Source organism: Scardinius erythrophthalmus, assembly GCF_964197995.2.
Source record: "Scardinius erythrophthalmus genome assembly, chromosome: 3".
In the NCBI taxonomy this organism is placed as follows: Eukaryota; Metazoa; Chordata; class Actinopteri; order Cypriniformes; family Leuciscidae; genus Scardinius; species Scardinius erythrophthalmus.
The window spans coordinates 16,706,809-16,725,755 of record NC_138223.1 but is presented as its reverse complement, the minus strand read 5'-3'; the positions used below and the strand labels follow the sequence as shown (position 1 = coordinate 16,725,755).

Here is an 18,947-nt window from a genome sequence, read left to right as displayed (position 1 = left end):
TCTTATTATTATTATTTGGAGATTAGTACCATATATGCATGTTATGCGTACTGGTATTACGTTTAGGTTTAGTTAAAACGAAAAAAAAAAGTCATTTTCTAATTAATATTCATGAGATCGACAGTGAATGCCGCAGTGCATGCCGGGATATGTGACGCGAAGTCCCACTGTTGTTGGCGCGTTGTTTTGAACGAAAGATGGAGTTGATACGTGCTCTGCAGTTATTAAAATTAAACAGCGTGTCTTCAGGTATAGTGTCTTTTTTGTCACGAGCATGTTTTGGGAACAAATGCTAAATGCTTTTTTGAGACTCATCGTGTGTATTTTTCTATTAAACCTCAAAATATGTTGAGCTGCAACTGACATTGTCATACCGGGAGTTTGTTTTGGTTTCGGGTCATAGTTTGTAATATGCGAGATTTTAGGTGTTTTTTTTTTAGCGAAACATTTTGTTCTGCTATATCCAAACTCACTGTCTTTTCTATCTAACGTTTAACTATCCGTTCAAACTGCCATAGTAATATTATATAGCCTAGTCATAGTGTAAATCGCATGCTCATTGTATATTTTAAAACTTAATGAACTGCCTGCATAATGTTTGTGCATCATTAGCCTCAGGATGTACATATGGTATTGACTTGTTGAAATGTTTTAGACTGGGTGGATGCAGTGTGGGATTTCGAGTTCACCGACACAGACCCTCTTGACCCTGTTATTGAGGAGGAGATAAAGGAAGACCCTGATGTTTTCAAAACAGTCTACATGCAGCTTCTGACCTTCTCCAATGAGGATGATGACAATACACAGGTATAACTTGATGATTTTGTGATTTCTTTGTTTCACCTCACCAAGGGCTTACACAAATATCATAGATTAGTTTTGTTATTCACTGCAATGTAATCTACTTATGATTTCTTGAACATGTATTGTTTTCCTGTAGAGTGTCTGGGTGGTGTTTGGTGAGAATGGTGTCTCCGCAAAAACTTTGGTGGCTGTCCTGTCCTACTTCATCCTTAGTGCTAAAGCCAAAAATCCCAGTCTTGAACAGAGACTGTGTGGTCTACAGGCAGCGTCTCTATACTTGTTGCTGCTGAAAATACCAGGTCAGATTGCAACAGATTATTAATATAGCCTAGAGCAAAAAAAAAACTGATTTCAAGTTTGTTAGTGATGTCAAGGACCTGTCATCCACAACCAAAATCCCTACATAAAAGCAAATGTGATGTCAGATCCTTCTATTTTAACATAACACTGTCAGAATTTCTCTTTAGTTTATTTAATCTTTTTCTGTGTGTCCATCTTCAGGTAGTGTTGCAAATAAAGTGTACCATCAGATCCTTTTTGATACCTGTCTGAACATGCCCCTAAAATGCTGGCCTCAAGACTCTGGCAAGAAACGCAAGAAAGATTCTCTGAAGTGCTCCCAAGGTGACCCCAAACCTGGAAAACGATCCAAACCCCCAAAGAAAGCGTCAGAAGAGGTATAGTATATATTTTTTTTATTGTTTGTTTGCATATGTGACATTTACACTCATCATCTTTAAAAGTGTATTTTCCTACTCTGACACGTCAGATTCAGTCTATCTGTCAAAGATAGTGTTGACAGTGATGTCATGTATTGCATATTTTTGTGTTTTGTTTCCCAGCAGATGGAGATTGATGACGATGAAGATGATGAAGAAGAGGGGATGTACTTTTCTGCACAGGATTTGCTGAAACTAAGGGAGAGCATTGTATCACTGGTTCGCACACTTCTGAGACTCCTAGAGAGAATTTCGCTTCGAGACAAACCTCAGAGTGCTGACAGTTGTGTTCAGGTCTGTAAATGATGCGAGATGTGTGCCAGCCTCACCCAGGATTTGTGTGCTTCTTGTGGTAGTTAGGGATTGGTCTTTTTTCGTTTCTTCTACTCCATTAAAAAGAAGGTTGACCCCTTTGAAGAGTAGATAACCTTCTCAGAGCATATTTGTCTCAGCAGAAAAGCAGCGTTAATGTATATATCTGAGTATGGTTAGAACACTTTCACATGTTGATATTGAAACCAAGTGCATTTTGTACAGTTATACTAATGCTGAGATTTCTTACATTATTTTCATTTTTCAGCTTTTCACTGAACTTACCAACTTTGAACCAGTTATTGGAGATCTGTCATTCTCTCAGGAAAGGTAAATGCAAAATTAGAAAGATGAGGAAATGCATTACAGCATTGTTTTAGTTTTATTTATATACTAGTTTTCATTTACATTTTTTGTCTGTCATTTTTATTAATTTTTTAATATTTCAATTTCAGTTTGTTCCCAAGGCAAGATTTACAGTTGTCTTTTAGGGTTTAAGTTTTTCATCTAATGTTTAAAATTGACTTTGTTTTAGATTTATTTGTTTTTATGGTTTTTTTTTTCATGTTTGTTTGAATAATCAGTGTGTTGCAGGGCTGTGTTTTATTGGTTGTTGTCTCCCCTCTACGCTCCCAGTTTTCCACAGATTTGCACACCCAATTTCTAACGACCAGGCTAAAAAAACACCAAAAAGTTTAATAGTTTTTTTAATTTTGTTTTAGTTAAGAATATCAAAACTGATGCATTTCTTCTTAAAGAGTCTTTTACACAAATACATCTGACTTTATATCAAGCTTTGCAGCCTTCTGAGTTTTTTTTGTGTGTGTGTGTTTTTACAGGAATGTCGACCAATTAGAGAGTCTGCCTGAGCTGTCCTATCATGGACTGGGGCTACTCTGCTCAACCATTCATGGTGAAGGAGATGAGGTGTGTGGGGTTACTTTAAGAAGACCACTGTATTTTGGTTGCATGATTACATTGCTTGATCACTGTGTGTTGTATTATACAGTGCCGTCGCCGAGTGTTCCGCAAGCTACTGTATGCGATTCTAATGATGAAAGCACAGGAGAGATCCAAGCCATGTCTTCTTGCTCCATCTCAGGCTGTCTGTGGTGCCAGAGACCAGGCCATCCTTTTCATTAGGTTAGTGACTCCAATTCTATTTCATATAGGAAAAGGGAAAAATAGGAAAAAATAATAAATAAATCCTATTTTTATAGGAAAAAAAATCTATTTTTATTTTTTTTATATAATGACATACAATCTCTAAATGTATTAAGTTGGGTTTACTTAGTCCCCCAATATTTCTTCAGCATTGATACTGTGAGTTGATTCTATCTGATTTATGTGTTCTAGTCATATTGTTGATCAGCAGAGGGATGCCACATTGCCACTTTTACGGATCATTGTGCAACACATCTGCCATCAGGTATATTTTATTTTAAAGGAACATTTTAATAAATAATTTAATTTGAATTATTTCAGTTTTGTCTTTGTTGACTCTCAACCCTCATGTCATTCCTGATATATTTATATAGTTATTATTTTCATGGAACACAAAATTAGATTTTCATAAAAATCTACATACAGTTGCATATATGACATATTATAGTGACCTCAGCTGTTAAGCTTCAAAACAGACAAAAAGCACTATTAAAGAACCATAAAAGTAGTTCATACAACTTGTCTTATATTCCAAATTTTCCAAAGCTATATACACATACAGACATCATTATTCACTATCAAATCATTCATGCAAGTCATTATGCAGCTCTCAAATCAATTCTAAGAACAACAACAGCAGCTTTCATTTTTGGGTGAACTAACCTGTGAGGTGTTGCCATTAAAAAAAAAATCTTCCATTTAATTCCATGTAACTCATTCTGGGTTTTTAGATGGTGGAAAAATCTGAATATCGATCCAGTGGAGCACAGGCAGTTGGGAAGCTGATGGCTAAGATGCCGTGCCAGGACTACGCAGCCATCGTTAAGTGGCTCTATAACTACTCCCAAAATAACAAGGTGAACATTGTGACTATAACGGCCCCTTATTTGAGCACAACTTGACATTTGCACAGATTATTTGATATTTGTCAATGCACTGGTCTTTTCCTGATTCCTGAAAAAAAACTTCTCTACAGGTGGCATTTAGAATGTTTGCGCTTGATGTTACCATGGTCCTTCTGCAGCAGAGCGAGAGGGACGTGGACGACACAGTGGACCCTGAGCTGGCTGTGTTCCTGTCTCACAGGTTCCTGGTCCACAATATAATTTACAATCATCGTAATGACGTCTCTCCCACGGTCAGAGGTCACGCATTGCATTGCCTGGCACAGTGTCTGGAGCTGGGTTCCCAGAATGCCACAAAATGTGTGCATGAGCTATTCTCCAATAGTATGTATATTACTACAGTATAATAACTGTACATCTCAGTGTAAAAATGTTTGTATATGAGGGAATTCTATTCTTTATTTGTAACATACATTTAAATACTGATTAAGCGCATTCTTTTTCAGCAGGTGCTCAGACTATGCTGGATTCAGCCCAATCTGAGCGTAAGATTGTATTTTGGTACTTAAAATGAAATTAGGTAGATGGATTTTTATAGTCAATGATGGTTCACTTCAGTGTGTAATGTTTTTCAGAAACTCTGAAAGGTCAGAAAACTGCCCTGACCTTCAGAACCATTGAGCTTACAAAACACAAGAGCATCACTACGACCAACAGGAGTGGTATGAATACTTCTTTTCAGAGTAAGTTTAACTCAAATAGGCCTTGTCATTTTAAATACAATTTTTTACATCACTATTTCTTTATTAATTTTTTTTTATTTACTTTTAGATGAGGAAACTATGGCTCTGTTTAAAAAGCATGTCAGTGATCCAAAAACCAATGCTAGAAAAAGTGCACTGGAGGTATGAAATACATTGTACACTTTGTAACATTTCACATTTTCCATATATTATACATAAATTATTAAAGTCAATGTTTATTACACCAAAACGGTTCTTAATTATTTTTACTGTATGTGACCACTTTCCACTATGGTCTATAAAATAAGCAGTTTTTGCTGAATTACCCAATAAATTACTGTTTGTGATTGCCAGATCTTTGACCTTCAGATACTGGTGTAGCTCACAGTAGGGTTGGGTCACGATGGGCGATTAGTCGTCCAACTAGTATTTTTTTTTTTTTTAAAGAAATGTATACTTTAATTCAGCAAGGATGCATTGTTAATTAAATTGACAGTAAAGATATGTGCGTGGTTACAAAATTCTGTTTCAATTAATACTGTTCTTTAGAACTTTCTATTCATCAAACTCAAAGGATCCTAAACAAAAAAAGCCTCACTTTTTCCATAAACTTTCCAGAACTGTTTATTGAGCTCCAAATAAGCTGTTGAAAATTCAGTATGGCTATTACAGGAATAAATTAGGAATGAATTATGGTAGAAAACTGTTTCTGTAAATTGTAATAATATTTCACAGTATTACTGATTTTATTTAAATAAATGCAGCCTTTGTAAGACTTCTTTAACAGAAAGCATTAAAAAAAAATTCTTACTTTTCAATGGTAGAGTATGCTAGGCCATTAGTTTCATTGTCAAAACTGTATAAAGCAAGCAGATGTATCTGATCGTGTGTCTTTCATGTGTTTGTGTAGACCGTCATGAGTCTGCTGAAGCATGGTGTGGTCTCATGCAGTGCGGAGAATCTGAGTATACTGTCGGAGCGCTGCAGGGATCCTGCTGTCTCAGTGAAGAAGAAAGCCATGCAGTGCCTTATGGACCTCCTCGCTGTGAGCACCCCCTTCCAACCTCACATTACAACATTATTGCTGCATCTAACAGATGGATTCATACTATCTAGTATCTGTTATGACCAATCAAATGATTAGCTAGTCAAAACAGTCAAACTTTTACCTGTGCCTCTCCATTTTAATGTTTACTGAGATCATGTTTCTAAATTCTAATTCTTGTGTTTTTAAGAACTTGACATTTTTCCTCACGACTTATCTTCAGCTGGTATGGTAGCTTTCTCTGAAAATGGCCTGGCCAATGAGGGGTTGCCATATCTCTTAAGGCCCGTTAATAACAAGAATGATAATTCTAACTATAACTATATTAGCATCCACACCACCGCACTGTCCTTCAGGTTGTCTACTGCCACTTTAAATGTTTAAGGATTCTGATTGGCTGTTAATGTTTTTATCGTCGTGTCAGTGTAAAAAATCATTGTGAAAGTGTTTCCAACCATTATCTTAATCAAAGACTTCAGATATACAAAGACGGTGCTCTCATATTACCAAATGGGAGAAACTACAATGCACAATATGGCGGAATAATTCACGCCTTCTAAATAAAAGAGCCAATCGTTGATTGATAGTCATCTCGTCACTGGAGCTGCTGTAAGAAGCTCTGGTTGCTATAGAAACAGTACATTTTCTGAGAACCATGCTTTTCACTGCACATAAATATTTTTTTATTGCTATTTTATCATAAGAAACCATTTCATGATTTATTTCAAATATGAAATTGAATCTTTAGGTTGGTAAACAGCTTTGGAGAATTTTATGTTTCCTTATTCAAAGAGATAGGAGCTATACTTGCATGACTGACACCCGTGATTTTTTATTTTCTTATGTTTTTTCAAACCAGTTCAGTGGAAATCCCCTGCTGCCATCTTTGAAATTGAGTTTCAAAGATGGCTGCAGAGTGAAATGACTTGTCTTAAACAAGCGGTCAGGAAGTCGACCGGAAGTTGAAGCCGGCCGTGTGCCACCATCTTGTAGCAGAACTTCACCTGCTGTTAGCATCCCATTGACTCCCATTCATTTTGGCGTCATTTTGACAGCGAATAACTTTACATCTGAGGCGTTTGAAGACTCCATTTGTCCATTATTTATTTCTAAAGAAACACGATAATGTATAAAATGCTCCATTACCTTGTAGCTTATGTTATGGCCCCGTAGAAGCAGTTTTTGTAAAAGTAGGCTAACGATTGCGTCATAACCACGCAACTCTTTGTCGCACAGTAGAGAGATTACCGTATGGACGGGAGGAGAAGCTCGCGGGCAATCGGGGAGACGTGGAGGCAAAATGACAAAATAATTAATCAGAATACCTAGCAAAAGTTGCTCCTGCTCCTAGCTCATGGACAGCTCCTACTCACACTCTCCGTCTCTGCAAGATTCGGAAGGGAATGATTCAGATTTCTCATGCCACAGCCACTAGAAGACAGACGGGTTGCTTACGTCACATCTACGTCGTCAAGCTCAGTTTGAGTCGGTTTGAGTCTGCGCGTCAGGAACGGAAGTCCTAAAAAAACGCTAAAAATGGGCTTCACTTGTCTCAACTGAGTTCCAATGAGATGGCTCTGTCCACTTCTTATACTGTCTATGGTCTTAAAGGGACTCTGCTATTCTTTTACATTTAGAATTATTTTTAAAACTATATCTTATCTTTATCGTTATTATTCTAGCTATCGTCCTTGGTGCAAACGGGTCTTTAACCTCAAGACAAGTGCTAGTTTATTTTGTGTATTGTTGTCCTATAACCTTCTTTCTTTCAATTATGATGTGTCCAGGCTCTGCCTGAAAATAGAGAGGTGCAGGAGGCCTGGTTGAGAGGAGTGTTACCGGCTGTCATGGACTCTGAGAGCTCTGTGCAGGAGAAAGCTCTAGAGTGCCTGGACCATGTCATCATCACTAACATTAAGAATCAAGGCAAATATCGGGATGGCGACACCTCTCAGAGGCTGGCCTGGGATTTACTGGGACTGATGTGTGAGAAGTGTCAAGACCTCAGGTTAGTAACACGTTGTCCTAATCATCTGTGATTACAAGTGTGTGACATATCTCCCCCTTTCTTTGCTTTCATTGTTTTATTTCTGTCTTCCTCCACATCCTTCTCTTCGGTAGCCGGTATTTCAGCAAGGCTTTCAGCGTGTGGGCTCCACAGCAGAAGTTCACTCCTGCCTTTGTGAACAGTTTGCTGTCTCACACAGAGGGAGAGAGGGCTGCTGCTGCCTGGCTGCTGTTAGCTAAAATTGCCAGTTGCTCTCCTAAACTGAACTACTCCACCATTCTGGATACCTGGGAGAATACTATCAGGTCAGAAAACAGAGCTGAGGAAGTGGAATTTGTTGTGTCATCAAACCATATGGTAAATGTGCAGACAGTTATAAAGGAAAGAGGTCAAAGAGTATGTAGTTTTTTTAGTGAATAATTTATTGTAAAAATTTAGTGTGTAAATGGTGTCTGCTTGCTTTGCATGTGATTTTGTTCTAAAATATTTTTTTTTAATGATGTGTTTGTTTTAATTATCAGGTCACCAGTTGTTTCAGTTACAATGACCTGTCATATCTTGAGCGTTATGGGTGACATTGCCTCTAATATCAATGATGACACCAAGGCCAGAATAGTTGGTAAGTGTTGTGTGAACCAGTTCCTTGGTTTTTAACCTGAATCTGACTTGTGGTTCAGTGAGTGTGTAAGACCAATTAATTGTGAGTTCAAGACTTTTTAAGTCAGGTTGGATTCAGATAAACTTAGAACTGCTATTGTTTCATTTGTCCTGAAGTTTTTTAAAAAGATTTTTCATGCTCAGAAATTCTGCATTTTTGGGGGAAAATAGAAATACTATTACAATTTAAACTAGAATAACTATATTATATTTAAGCTTATTTTTAAATTTTACATTTATTCCTGTTGGCAAAGCTGAATTTTTAGCAGCCATTACTTCAGTCTTCAGTGTCACATGATCATTCTAAAATAGAAAGTTACAGTTAAAGTTACACATTCAAAACACAGCTTTGTTAGTAATGGAATTTTAATTCAAATACATTACAAATGTGTGCATGTTTTACCTGTGTAGATGATCTGATGGGCTGGTTGAAGACTTTCAGTCTGCCTTTGGAGGTGATTAACTCCTGTGTGGATACTCTGGTCAGGTTTGGAAGATCAGACAACACTCAGGACACATTGGTAAGATCTTACATCCATTATACATTGCCAAGAAGCCATTATTAGATGTATTTTATTTATACTTTCTGTCTTTGTGTGTGTTTCAGAGGTTCCTGGATCGTTTCTGTGGAGAGCTGGTCTCTGTTTGTGAGAGTTATCTGTCTGGTGTCATTCTACAAGAGAAAGGAGCTATGAACATCAATGAAGACCTTCTGGTACAGACAGAGCCTTTATTAAGGGGGATAAATCACACTTTTTTCATTGAGGCCTAACATTATTAAAGTTTTTGCAGCAAAAACAATCAATTTAGTTTTACATGACTATTTTTCACACTCTTATCCCTCTTGTTAAACGGCTTTTTTCTTTTCTTTTTTTTTTCTTGCTGTTGTGCTTTTTAAATCAGAAAGCAACAATATAGTGTCTGTTTACACCTGGTCACTTCATGCGTTTTCTCTGATCGGAAAAGACAAGGTGTACTGTAAATGTCCTCCGAAATGCTTTCGAGACTGATGGTTTCAGGAGGTGGTTTCAGACTCATTCCAAACGAAACTGGACAACCGAAATGCATCTGGCTGTCGAAGCCACATATGTAAATTTTACTCGTGTGAGAGTGTGTTAGGCTATCGGCAGCCAGATATGATAGTGCTACTGCAACACGCAACGCCACAGAAATGGCCCACCTCAGATGAGCAGCTGAGCATTTCTTCAGCAAGCAGATGCTCAAAATGAAGCATTGAACTGTTTAAGAGGGAAATGGCTTTCTGGGAAGAAGCTGTTCCTGTGCCCTAGATGTTTCAGGTCACTGGGCAATAGAACGTCTAGACACAGGAACAGCTTATTCCCACAGGCCATTTCCCTCTTAAACGGTTAAATGCCTCCCAAGGCATAAGCCTGTAAGTGTAATACTCTGCTGCTTAGTGCAATATCTTTGTAAACTTAGTTGATATTTATTCATAATACTGTATATACTGTATGTTCACAATCTGTAAATATGTTTTTGTCTTTCTTTATTCTTTTATATATTTTTAAGAAATATTCCTTGTTTGTGCAAGCATTCTGATTCTGAAACGAAACTGAAAGTTCGGTGTCGCATCCTGAACATACAATAATCATACAATAACTAAAAATAGTGAGACTAAATAATCTTAGAATAAAATAAGCTGATGCCGCTCTCTCTCCTATTGATGTCTTTTGATGAGAAATTAGCTGATGATAAATAATATGCAGCTCTTATTGATGTTTATTTTGCATATGGTATGGGAATTGAAGTTTGGATTTATATTTGTTTTGCAGTGACACATTTATGTGGCTGGGAGTAAATGGAACAGTTTTCACATATTAGATGGTTGTCTGATCAGTAAAAGTGACCAGGTGTAAACAGACCCATTAGCTTTATAGTGTTAATGCAGTATCTAACCTCTAGTCTCAGTCACAGCCACTTTATAAACCTGCATTACATTATGAAAGAAATAACAAAACTATTGCGGTTGAAATTTGCCAATCAGACTTAAATTATCATAAACCTTGTTAAAAATGAACGTACCTTTGACTGTGTGCATTAAACTCAAAAACGAATCTCAGAGACCACAGCTTGTTAAAAGCGTTAAATAAAGTGATAGTTTAATTTACATTTTGCATTTTAAAATGGCAATGTTATATTCCCTTCAATGTATCCTGTGTATCTCAGGTGAAACATCTTTATACACTTGGTGCCACTTCTCTCCATTGTCCTTCTAAAGTGGGGAAGAGAATTTTCCTTCTGGTTCAGTCTGTTCTAACTCCATCAGAGCAGCTAGGTGAGGCCATTCAATTTTTTTTTTTTTTTTTTGCTTGGTATGGATGCACATCTATCCCAGGATTCTTATCATGTGCATGTGTCATTTCAATAAATCACATCCAAGAGCTTTTCAGAAATTTGTTGTAGCTGTAAGCACAGATTAAGATGCAATTTACAGCTGGTGTCAATATCAAGGTCTTGGAATAATGCTTTAAAAACATCTGTCTCATCAACTGCATGTTTTGTTTTTTGTTCTGTGTTTTCTTTCAGTTCCTGCTGAAGGACATGAACTGCCTGCTAGTCAGCCTCTGTCTCAGTTCAAACCCAATTCCATGCCAACAGTGGTCCGAGCTCATGCTGTTATCACATTAGGTGATAAACATTTACAAACCGTTTCTTTTTTTTTTGAGATGCACATTACCCAGCTGGCTCAATGTGATAGAATTGTTCTCTCTGTGTCATAGGTAAGCTTTGTTTGCAGCACGAGGAACTAATGTTGAAGTATCTCCCTGTGTTTGCGCGGGAGCTGGAAGTGGGCACAGAGCTGGCCGTGCGCAGTAACGTGGTGGTGGTGATGTGCGACCTTTGCGTGCGTTACACCAACACAGTGAGCCGATATATCCCAAACATCTCAGCATGTCTGAGAGACAAAGAGCCCATCGTCCGAGAACAGACCCTCATTATGCTCACCAACTTACTGCAGGTACTCATGCAAGACCCTCCAAGCATTTCTTTTCTTTTTTTTATCTGGCTGTGTCAGATTCTTTAAACGTCCTGCATTGTGTTTTTTTGCTCTTCAATAGGAGGAATATGTGAAATGGAAAGGTGCGCTGTTTTTCCGCTTTGCTATTGCTCTTGTGGACCAAAATCCTGCCATTGCAGAGTAAGAAATATGGCTTCACAAAGAAAAGCTTATTACAGTGCAGTTTCTTTTGCCATTTAATATAATGTTGTTGTTTTACGTTTGTTTTGTTGTTTAGTCTCTGTGAGTACTGCCTGGTTGACCTCCTGCTTAAGAAGAGTCCCCTCATGTTTTCCCAGCATTTCATTGAGTGCATTTTCTACTTCAACTCTTATGAGAAACATAAGAAATATAATAAATTTCCTCAAACTGAGAGGTACATTCTGAAATTATCCATTGTATGTTCAGAAACAATGTTTAATTTCCTTTCCCTTTATGGGAGGAATCGACTAATGTGGAATGCTAGGAGTTCTGAAAATGTGTTTTGGTTTGTTTTCTGTCAGTGAGAAAAGCAGGTTTTCTCTGAGAGGACACCAGAATCAAGGCAAACGCTTCAGGATCTACAGGTTCCTATTGAAAAACTTTACAGATGAGCAACGCTTCAATATCACCACCAAAATTTGCCAGGACATTCTTGGTGAGAGCTGTTTGTGATAGATTGCTTTCTGTGGTGTTTGCAGTGTGCAGGGTTTGTACAGGTTTTAGGAGTGAAATTTAAGCACTTTTCCAGCACATTCAATGGGCTTCCAAGCAGGGCAAAATACAGTGATTGAAACAGTGAGTTGACAAAACTGTCTGGAGAAAAATAACTTTTTACACCAGAGGCTATGCAATATAGTGAAATGAATCGCAGACGAATGGTCCTTTTACACCAAGAGCAAAAATGAATATGAAACACAAAATTTTATCTGAATGATTCAGGCTGAAAGAAGTATAAATTCACATCTGTACAGTGCAACAGAAACACACCTTTTCTGCTGCAATACCATTCCAGATATTAAAAGAACAGAACACAAGAGACCCATGACTCGGACTGCATTTGAATACGCATACATCCCTACTAAATAGTTGGCGAAAAACAGTATGTGACAAAAGTATGTCTGATACTTCTCATAAAAGAGAAAGTACTCATAAAAGAGTAGGCAAAAAGTACCGTATGACCTACTACTTCCGGCAAGATTCTGAAGTGTGCATAGGATGATGAACACATTACTATGCCATGAGGCCACAGGAGAGGATTTATAAATGGCAGTAAAGCAATGTAACTCACGCTGGTAGGTCACATGATAATGACAACATGGCAAATTAGTACGTCCAGATTACATTTATACTATATAGAACATATTTTTTAGCAGTCGTGAAGTAATTACCTACTAGTAATGAGTACCTACTCATGAGAGTATGCGATTACTGACACAGACTCGATCTTTTAAAAAAAGAAAAATATTTATTAATCTAACTGGAAGTTCTAAGGAAAAATACCAAGCATTTATTTTCAAAGAGGATCTTCAAAATTCAAGGACATTTCAAACATTGAAAACATAATGTTTAAAACAAGCTCTTTATGAACCCTGAATAGAGCAACAGCCCCACCGATTACAATTTTGTTACAATGTTGTTTATCAATGTTTAACCCTTTAACTATCTTGTGTGTTTTTTTTCAGTAGCAGGAATATTTATCCATGACTTATGTAGCTGTAAATCCAATTTACAGGTTGAAAGCAAATGGTTAGGGACTCAACAGAAGTTCAGAGAAACACTGGTTTATTACATAGATGTGACCCTTACAGATGCCTCTTTTCTCCAGCCAGTTTTGTGGACTCTGAGCTGCCTCTGGACTCTCAGGGTTCAGAGTTGCTTGCAGATACATTTGACATCCTCTCCCTGAAGGAGATGAAACTGTCAGCCATGAGTGGCGCAGCAGCAGGAGAGGAACCTCAGGAGGATGAGATGGCCATGGCTAAAGCTGTCTTACAGGTGGCCCAGAAAAAGTTGGTGTCACAGGTGAGAAAACATCCTGAGTGTAAATTCTGGGGGTGGTCATCAGATCTTTGTTAAACTTGCCATCTGTCTCATGTGCAGGTCCAAAAAAGAAACTTTGTGGAGAATGTTATTCCTATCATCATCAGTCTGAAGAACATGCTGGAAGAGCGACACTCACCTGTCCTGAAACACCTTATGGCGTACCTACAGGTGATGCATACAGGCATGATTAGATATAAGGGATGTGCCTACCCCTCCCTACTTCTTTAAATAAATTAGTTTTTAATTATTTGTCTACATATCAAACACATCAGACAAATGTCTTGGGCCATTGCATCTCATCTCAATTTTTTCAGTCAATAAGATTTATAAAAAAAAACAAAAAAAAACTGTAGTGCCGAAATGAATCCTTTTCACGTTTTCATGTTCTCAGAAACACAAGTCATAGTAATTGAGTAAACTTCCATGGTGGTGAACAAGAGAGTACAACAAATATTAATAATAATATTTTGTTACAATTTGCTCCAGTAAGTAAACTATAGTCCATGATAGGGTTTCTGTGACTTTGCAAAAGAGGGAAAAAATATAGAGAGATTGATTATGGTGGTCAGAAAAGAGAAAAATTCCCTTCCTCAGACATTGTGGTAATGCTAAGGTAATATAACAATATATTCTGTGAAAGGGTCCATTAGTTTACACTGATTCATCAAACACATCCTTGTGGTAGTTGTAGCACTTATGTAGCAATGTTTTAATTAACTGACAGATTGAAAGCACACAAAAAATGTGAATGTGTCATTAATATTTTATGACATTAAATCATATTAATTTATTCATACATTTAAAATAAACCACAATTTTAAAATCAAGAGAGAAGATGAGGCAATTGATCATTGATGTAATTTATGAGTTAATGTCAAGTTATTCACACCCATCACAAGACAAGCCTTTTGTTTATGTGTCTATTGCAGGTGACCATGCAGGACTATCGTTCAGAAGTGAAGGAGCTGTTTGCTGCTGATGAGCAGTTGGCTGCAGAGGTGGAGTATAACATGAAGCAGTTTGAAAAGGAAAAACAACAACAAGAACAACAACAGATGGAAAACCAATTGGCCAACTTCACAATGTCACCCCGACAAAACGTTAGTCAAACATACGCATGCATCGGAAAGTAGCAGAAATTTGACAACAAAGCCTTTACTGCCAGTTTTTGACATTGTCTCTCTTTCTTTCCTCTGTTTCCCTCCCTTGCCCATTCTTCTTTAGGGTAATGCCATGGCTTCTCCTGCCCAGGCAGCAAATGTTGGGAGGCTGACACCGAGGGGAGGTTTTGCCACACCTCTACATCCTCATGCTAATAAAGGACCCGCACGAACCCCAAAATCTGCTGATGCTCTGAGGTAAAACTGAGCCACATCCAAGTACAACAGATAACCTGTAACTTTTTAGTTAGATATCACCAATATCAATATAATAATATCATCAGCAGCACACTTTGTCTGTAAAAATAAGGCAAAAGTGTTATGTATGAATATTCACATCACTTTTACAATTATTCGTTCTCTCAGGCGCCGCACATATGCAGGCATGGTAACTCCAGTCAGGGGCAATTCTTCCCCTACAGTGTTTTCAACAGGTAAACCAAAATCAGCATTTTCTTTTGTCAGCAACCCAATAATAAGATTGCTCATACAGATCAACACAGATCAGTCATTTCTGGGATTTCTTTTTTTTTTTTTCTTTTTTTATATATCTGCAGTACAATAATTAATCACACAACTTCAAAGGCATTTTAGATCATGTATTTTATTATAATTATATTATAAAGAACATCTGTATTATCAGTTGAAAAGAATTTTTAATCTCTCTCTCTCTCTCTCTCTCTTTCTCTCTCCCTCTCCCTCCCTCCCTCCCTCCCTCCCTCTCCTGACAGGACGAGGAAAACAGGTTGGGAGAGCCATTAGTACTCCACAGGGTAAGATTAATTCATTTGGACGTCTTCCATAATTACAAAAGTCCATCTTTAGGGAAACCGCTATTTAATTGAGCTCTTTTCTGATTCTTTTTAAGCGAGCATCAATGAAGTGACATTTGGAGAGCAAGTCAGTGCCATCTGCAATGAATCTAGAAGAGGTATGTTTTTGCGAATGGTCATTAACATTTAGTCTTATGGTCAGAAATCTCATTTACAATGCTATGGTGTTCAAATCTTTAAAACCATTCAACAAGTACATGGAAATTTGCGAAAATGGTCAAATGTGTACTTAGTTACAGATAACAAAGATGCGGAAGAAGAAGAGAGTGTTCTACATCTGATGTCACCAGAGCAACAGTAAGCTTATACATTTCATTATGCATTGAGAGCTAAGCTGAATTTACATTTATTCATTAAACAGACACTTTTAAATAAAGTGACTTAATGAGGGATACAACAAGCACTTCATCTTAAAGAGGCAATAGAAACGAGAAGTGATAGTAATACAAAGTTTTAGACATCGTTCATTAACATTTCAATTAAATGTACACTGTTAAAAAAACAGAACTGCATGCATTTTGCAGAAGACTTTTTTTTGGTTGTGCTTCGGCACTGCATGCGGATGAAAATGATCATCCTACTGCTCATAAAACATTCCCTACTAGGCTTAAGAAACACCAGTTGAGATAGAAAGGATCTCAAGCTGTCTAGCTGAAGATGTTACTGTAGCCATTAAAGGGTTAGTTCACCCAAAAATGAAAATTTTGTCAGTAATTACTCATCCTCATGTTGTTCCAACCGCGTAAGACTTTCGTTCATCTTCAGAACACAAATTAAGATATTTTTGATGAAATCTGAGTGCTGGATCACTCCTCCTGCAGGCTTATGGACACTATAACTTGCTGGCCCAGAAAATGTATTAAAGACATTGTTAATATAGTCCAAGTGACTCCAGTGGCTCAATCTTAAGTTTATAAAGCGACGAGAATACTTTTTGTGCGCTAAAAACAAACAAAAATAATGACTTTATTCCACTTTTCATTTCCTTCTCTCTGGGCGTCGAGTCTTTTTACGTAAAAATAAAAATATCTTAATTTGTGTTCCGAAGATGAACGAAAGTCTTACGGAGTTGGAACAACATGAGGGTGAGTAATTACTGACAGAATTTAAATTTTTGGGTGAACTAACCCTTTAATAGACAAGGTACTTCCTTGAAAATAATTTTCAGCACAGCGCTACAACAACCATAATGAAATGACCCTTCACAATATATACTGTTTTACAATGACCTAAAAATATTAGATGAAGCATGAAGGTATATTGGTTAAGATTTCTTTTTTTTTTCTTCTTTTTTCTTCCACCCTTTAGAAAACCAGTGCCCAGGCAGTGGAATGTGCAATCTCCTCTTGTACAAAAACTGAGATCCAAGAAAAGGTTTTAGTGAATGTTTATCTGTACATTTATTATGATGTAGTATGTATTGATTCTACCTTTCAGTTCACTGTACCTTTATAACAAGCCCTCTTTATTTCACTGTTCTCCTGATAACTCCTTTTTTACCATTTCATCGACTTGTCTTGTTTGTAAAAAGGAAATGTTATTAAATGCTTTTGATACTTTGGATCGTATCATGTGGATTTCCTCCAAACCTGGTTGTTATATGGAAATGTACTGAATGTGTCTGAAATTCGCAATCTACTATCCCTGCCGTTCATATCAGTAGAGAAAGTGTGGCAACTAATGATTATTATATGGAGCAGATTTATCACCCATTGGTACACAAGTGTTCTGGTTCTCCTTTATGATGTTTTTCTAAAACTGTCTTTGAGAGGTTTATATATATATATAATAAAACATTTTGTCATGCAAGTGACTTTTTTTTAAGGTGTAATCCACTTTCTTGTGTGCTTTTAATCCCTGAATATTATCACCTGTGTCTACAGAGTGGATTACCAGTGTTTGCTGTCTTTATTGCAGAAGAAGTGGATTAAATGTATTTGACGAGACATTCATATTAGACATTTCCAATGTTCAAATGTAGCAACCGAAATTCTCATTCTGTACTTTAGTGTTTAATACAGCACCTGTGTGTACAAGAATAAAGTTTAATATAGGCTATTTAAATACCAATAAAGTGAGGTCTATAATTTTTTTATCAGTTTTATTTTGATAAACATGACACAAAATGCCGGTAATACGATTACATGAAGAGTTTTTACTGTTATAAAAACAGATTTTGGAGCATTAGCATAACTGAAAGTGTCAGAATAAACACGAAATGCACATTGTCTTTTGAAGATCACAGCATATACTGGTTACGATCAAAATATAATGTCATAATAATAAATAAAAATACAAAAATCAAGAAAAGCATGAAATTATGCCAATACTGCACATGAACAGGCTGCTCCATAAATATGAATCCAACATCTAACAAATCTAACTTTGAAGAAAATGGCAAACCCTACATTTATGAGGACAAAATATCCCCACCAAGATGGCAATGTCTGAAATCCTTTTACTTGTGGGGACATTTTTTGGTGCCCATGAGGAAAACAGCTTATAAATCATATTGTGATGTTGTTTGAAAATGTAAAAATGCAGAAAGTTTTCTGTGATGGGTAGGTTTAGGGGTATGGTTAGTGTGAGGGGATAGAATAGAAAAATCATGTCTATGGAAAGTCCCCATAAAACGAAAAAACATGCGTGTGTGTGAAAAATAAATTAATAATAAATCATTTTTGGAAGTTACATTCAATGCGTTCAAAACCTGATGATCATGTTAACCAGCATGAATTGATAATTTTCCAAATAACATACCAATTGTTGCGTTTCCTCTCACTTCCACATGAGAGAGATAGAAACCTTTTGATATCTGTCCTGATCATAGACTGTAAAAAAGGTCCATGATACATGATTAAAAATGGAATTCTGACATCAAGAAATAAAGTAACCGTTTGCTGTCTTAGAATTAAAACACTTTATACCCAAATGTCAAAAAAGTTACTCAAATCAATGAACAGCACTAATAAAGCCCCATTCTTACAGATCATTAACTAAAAAAGTTGGTTTAAGCTTTAGTTACCCTTTAAGATCTACATTTCCAATTTGGTCTGTCAACTTTTTAATGGTTGTGCATGGACCATTCAGGATGTATATATATTATATATATTTACATTTTATTTATATATTTACATTTTATTGAATTATTCTTACAGATAACTGCTTTTTAATTTTAAAATAAAAATATATATTAATTAAATTAATAAATATTGAATTAATAAAGAGTTTAATTAAATTCATTTAAATATGTTAAAAATAGAACGAGAAACAAGAAAGAACAAGAATAGAAAGGGTTACCTCATTATTAGAATAAGATGTTCTTGTTCTTCTATTTTTGTTAATATAATTAAATGAATTTAATTATTCTATTAGTTCTTCTATTAGTTTTGCCAGTTTTCTATTAAAATATATAACTTTTTCAACCATGCATTTTTCAACTACATTATGCTTAACATAATTTTGGCAGACAAATAATGTTATTTACTCCTATTACTCCTTAAATATAGCTTTCTATAATTTTTATTACCGTATTTATTAATTAGTACCTTTCTTATTATTTGTTCGACTATTTATTATTATTCTGCTGTTTTGTAAATCATGTTTTACTGTT

At 36.3% G+C, this 18,947-nt stretch overlaps 1 protein-coding gene across 2 annotated transcripts; it reads left to right on the top strand.

The window, feature by feature from the left end:
* Window positions 1-157: 157 nt before the first annotated feature.
* Window positions 158-17,423, top strand: ncapd3 (non-SMC condensin II complex, subunit D3; the record flags this gene model as incomplete). Of its 2 annotated transcripts, none has more annotated exons than XM_081360420.1 (35): window positions 158-249; window positions 656-807; window positions 941-1,103; window positions 1,306-1,481; window positions 1,650-1,817; window positions 2,104-2,165; window positions 2,675-2,762; window positions 2,845-2,978; window positions 3,192-3,264; window positions 3,731-3,856; window positions 3,976-4,228; window positions 4,351-4,389; window positions 4,480-4,587; window positions 4,676-4,749; window positions 5,498-5,632; window positions 7,420-7,640; window positions 7,754-7,945; window positions 8,162-8,259; window positions 8,709-8,818; window positions 8,905-9,012; window positions 10,485-10,593; window positions 10,845-10,946; window positions 11,039-11,277; window positions 11,378-11,457; window positions 11,555-11,692; window positions 11,820-11,953; window positions 13,124-13,320; window positions 13,399-13,509; window positions 14,271-14,441; window positions 14,566-14,699; window positions 14,868-14,935; window positions 15,233-15,274; window positions 15,370-15,432; window positions 15,568-15,631; window positions 16,643-17,423. In XM_081360420.1, the coding sequence occupies 35 exons, from the start codon at window positions 198-200 to the stop codon at window positions 16,713-16,715; spliced, it is 4,257 nt and encodes a 1,418-aa protein (XP_081216546.1). In that variant the 3' UTR covers window positions 16,716-17,423. The 2 variants fall into 2 exon arrangements, with proteins under 2 accessions (XP_081216546.1, XP_081216547.1); XM_081360421.1 differs by having other exon boundaries at window positions 198-249; window positions 4,354-4,389.
* Between the last annotated feature and the right edge of the window lie 1,524 nt (window positions 17,424-18,947).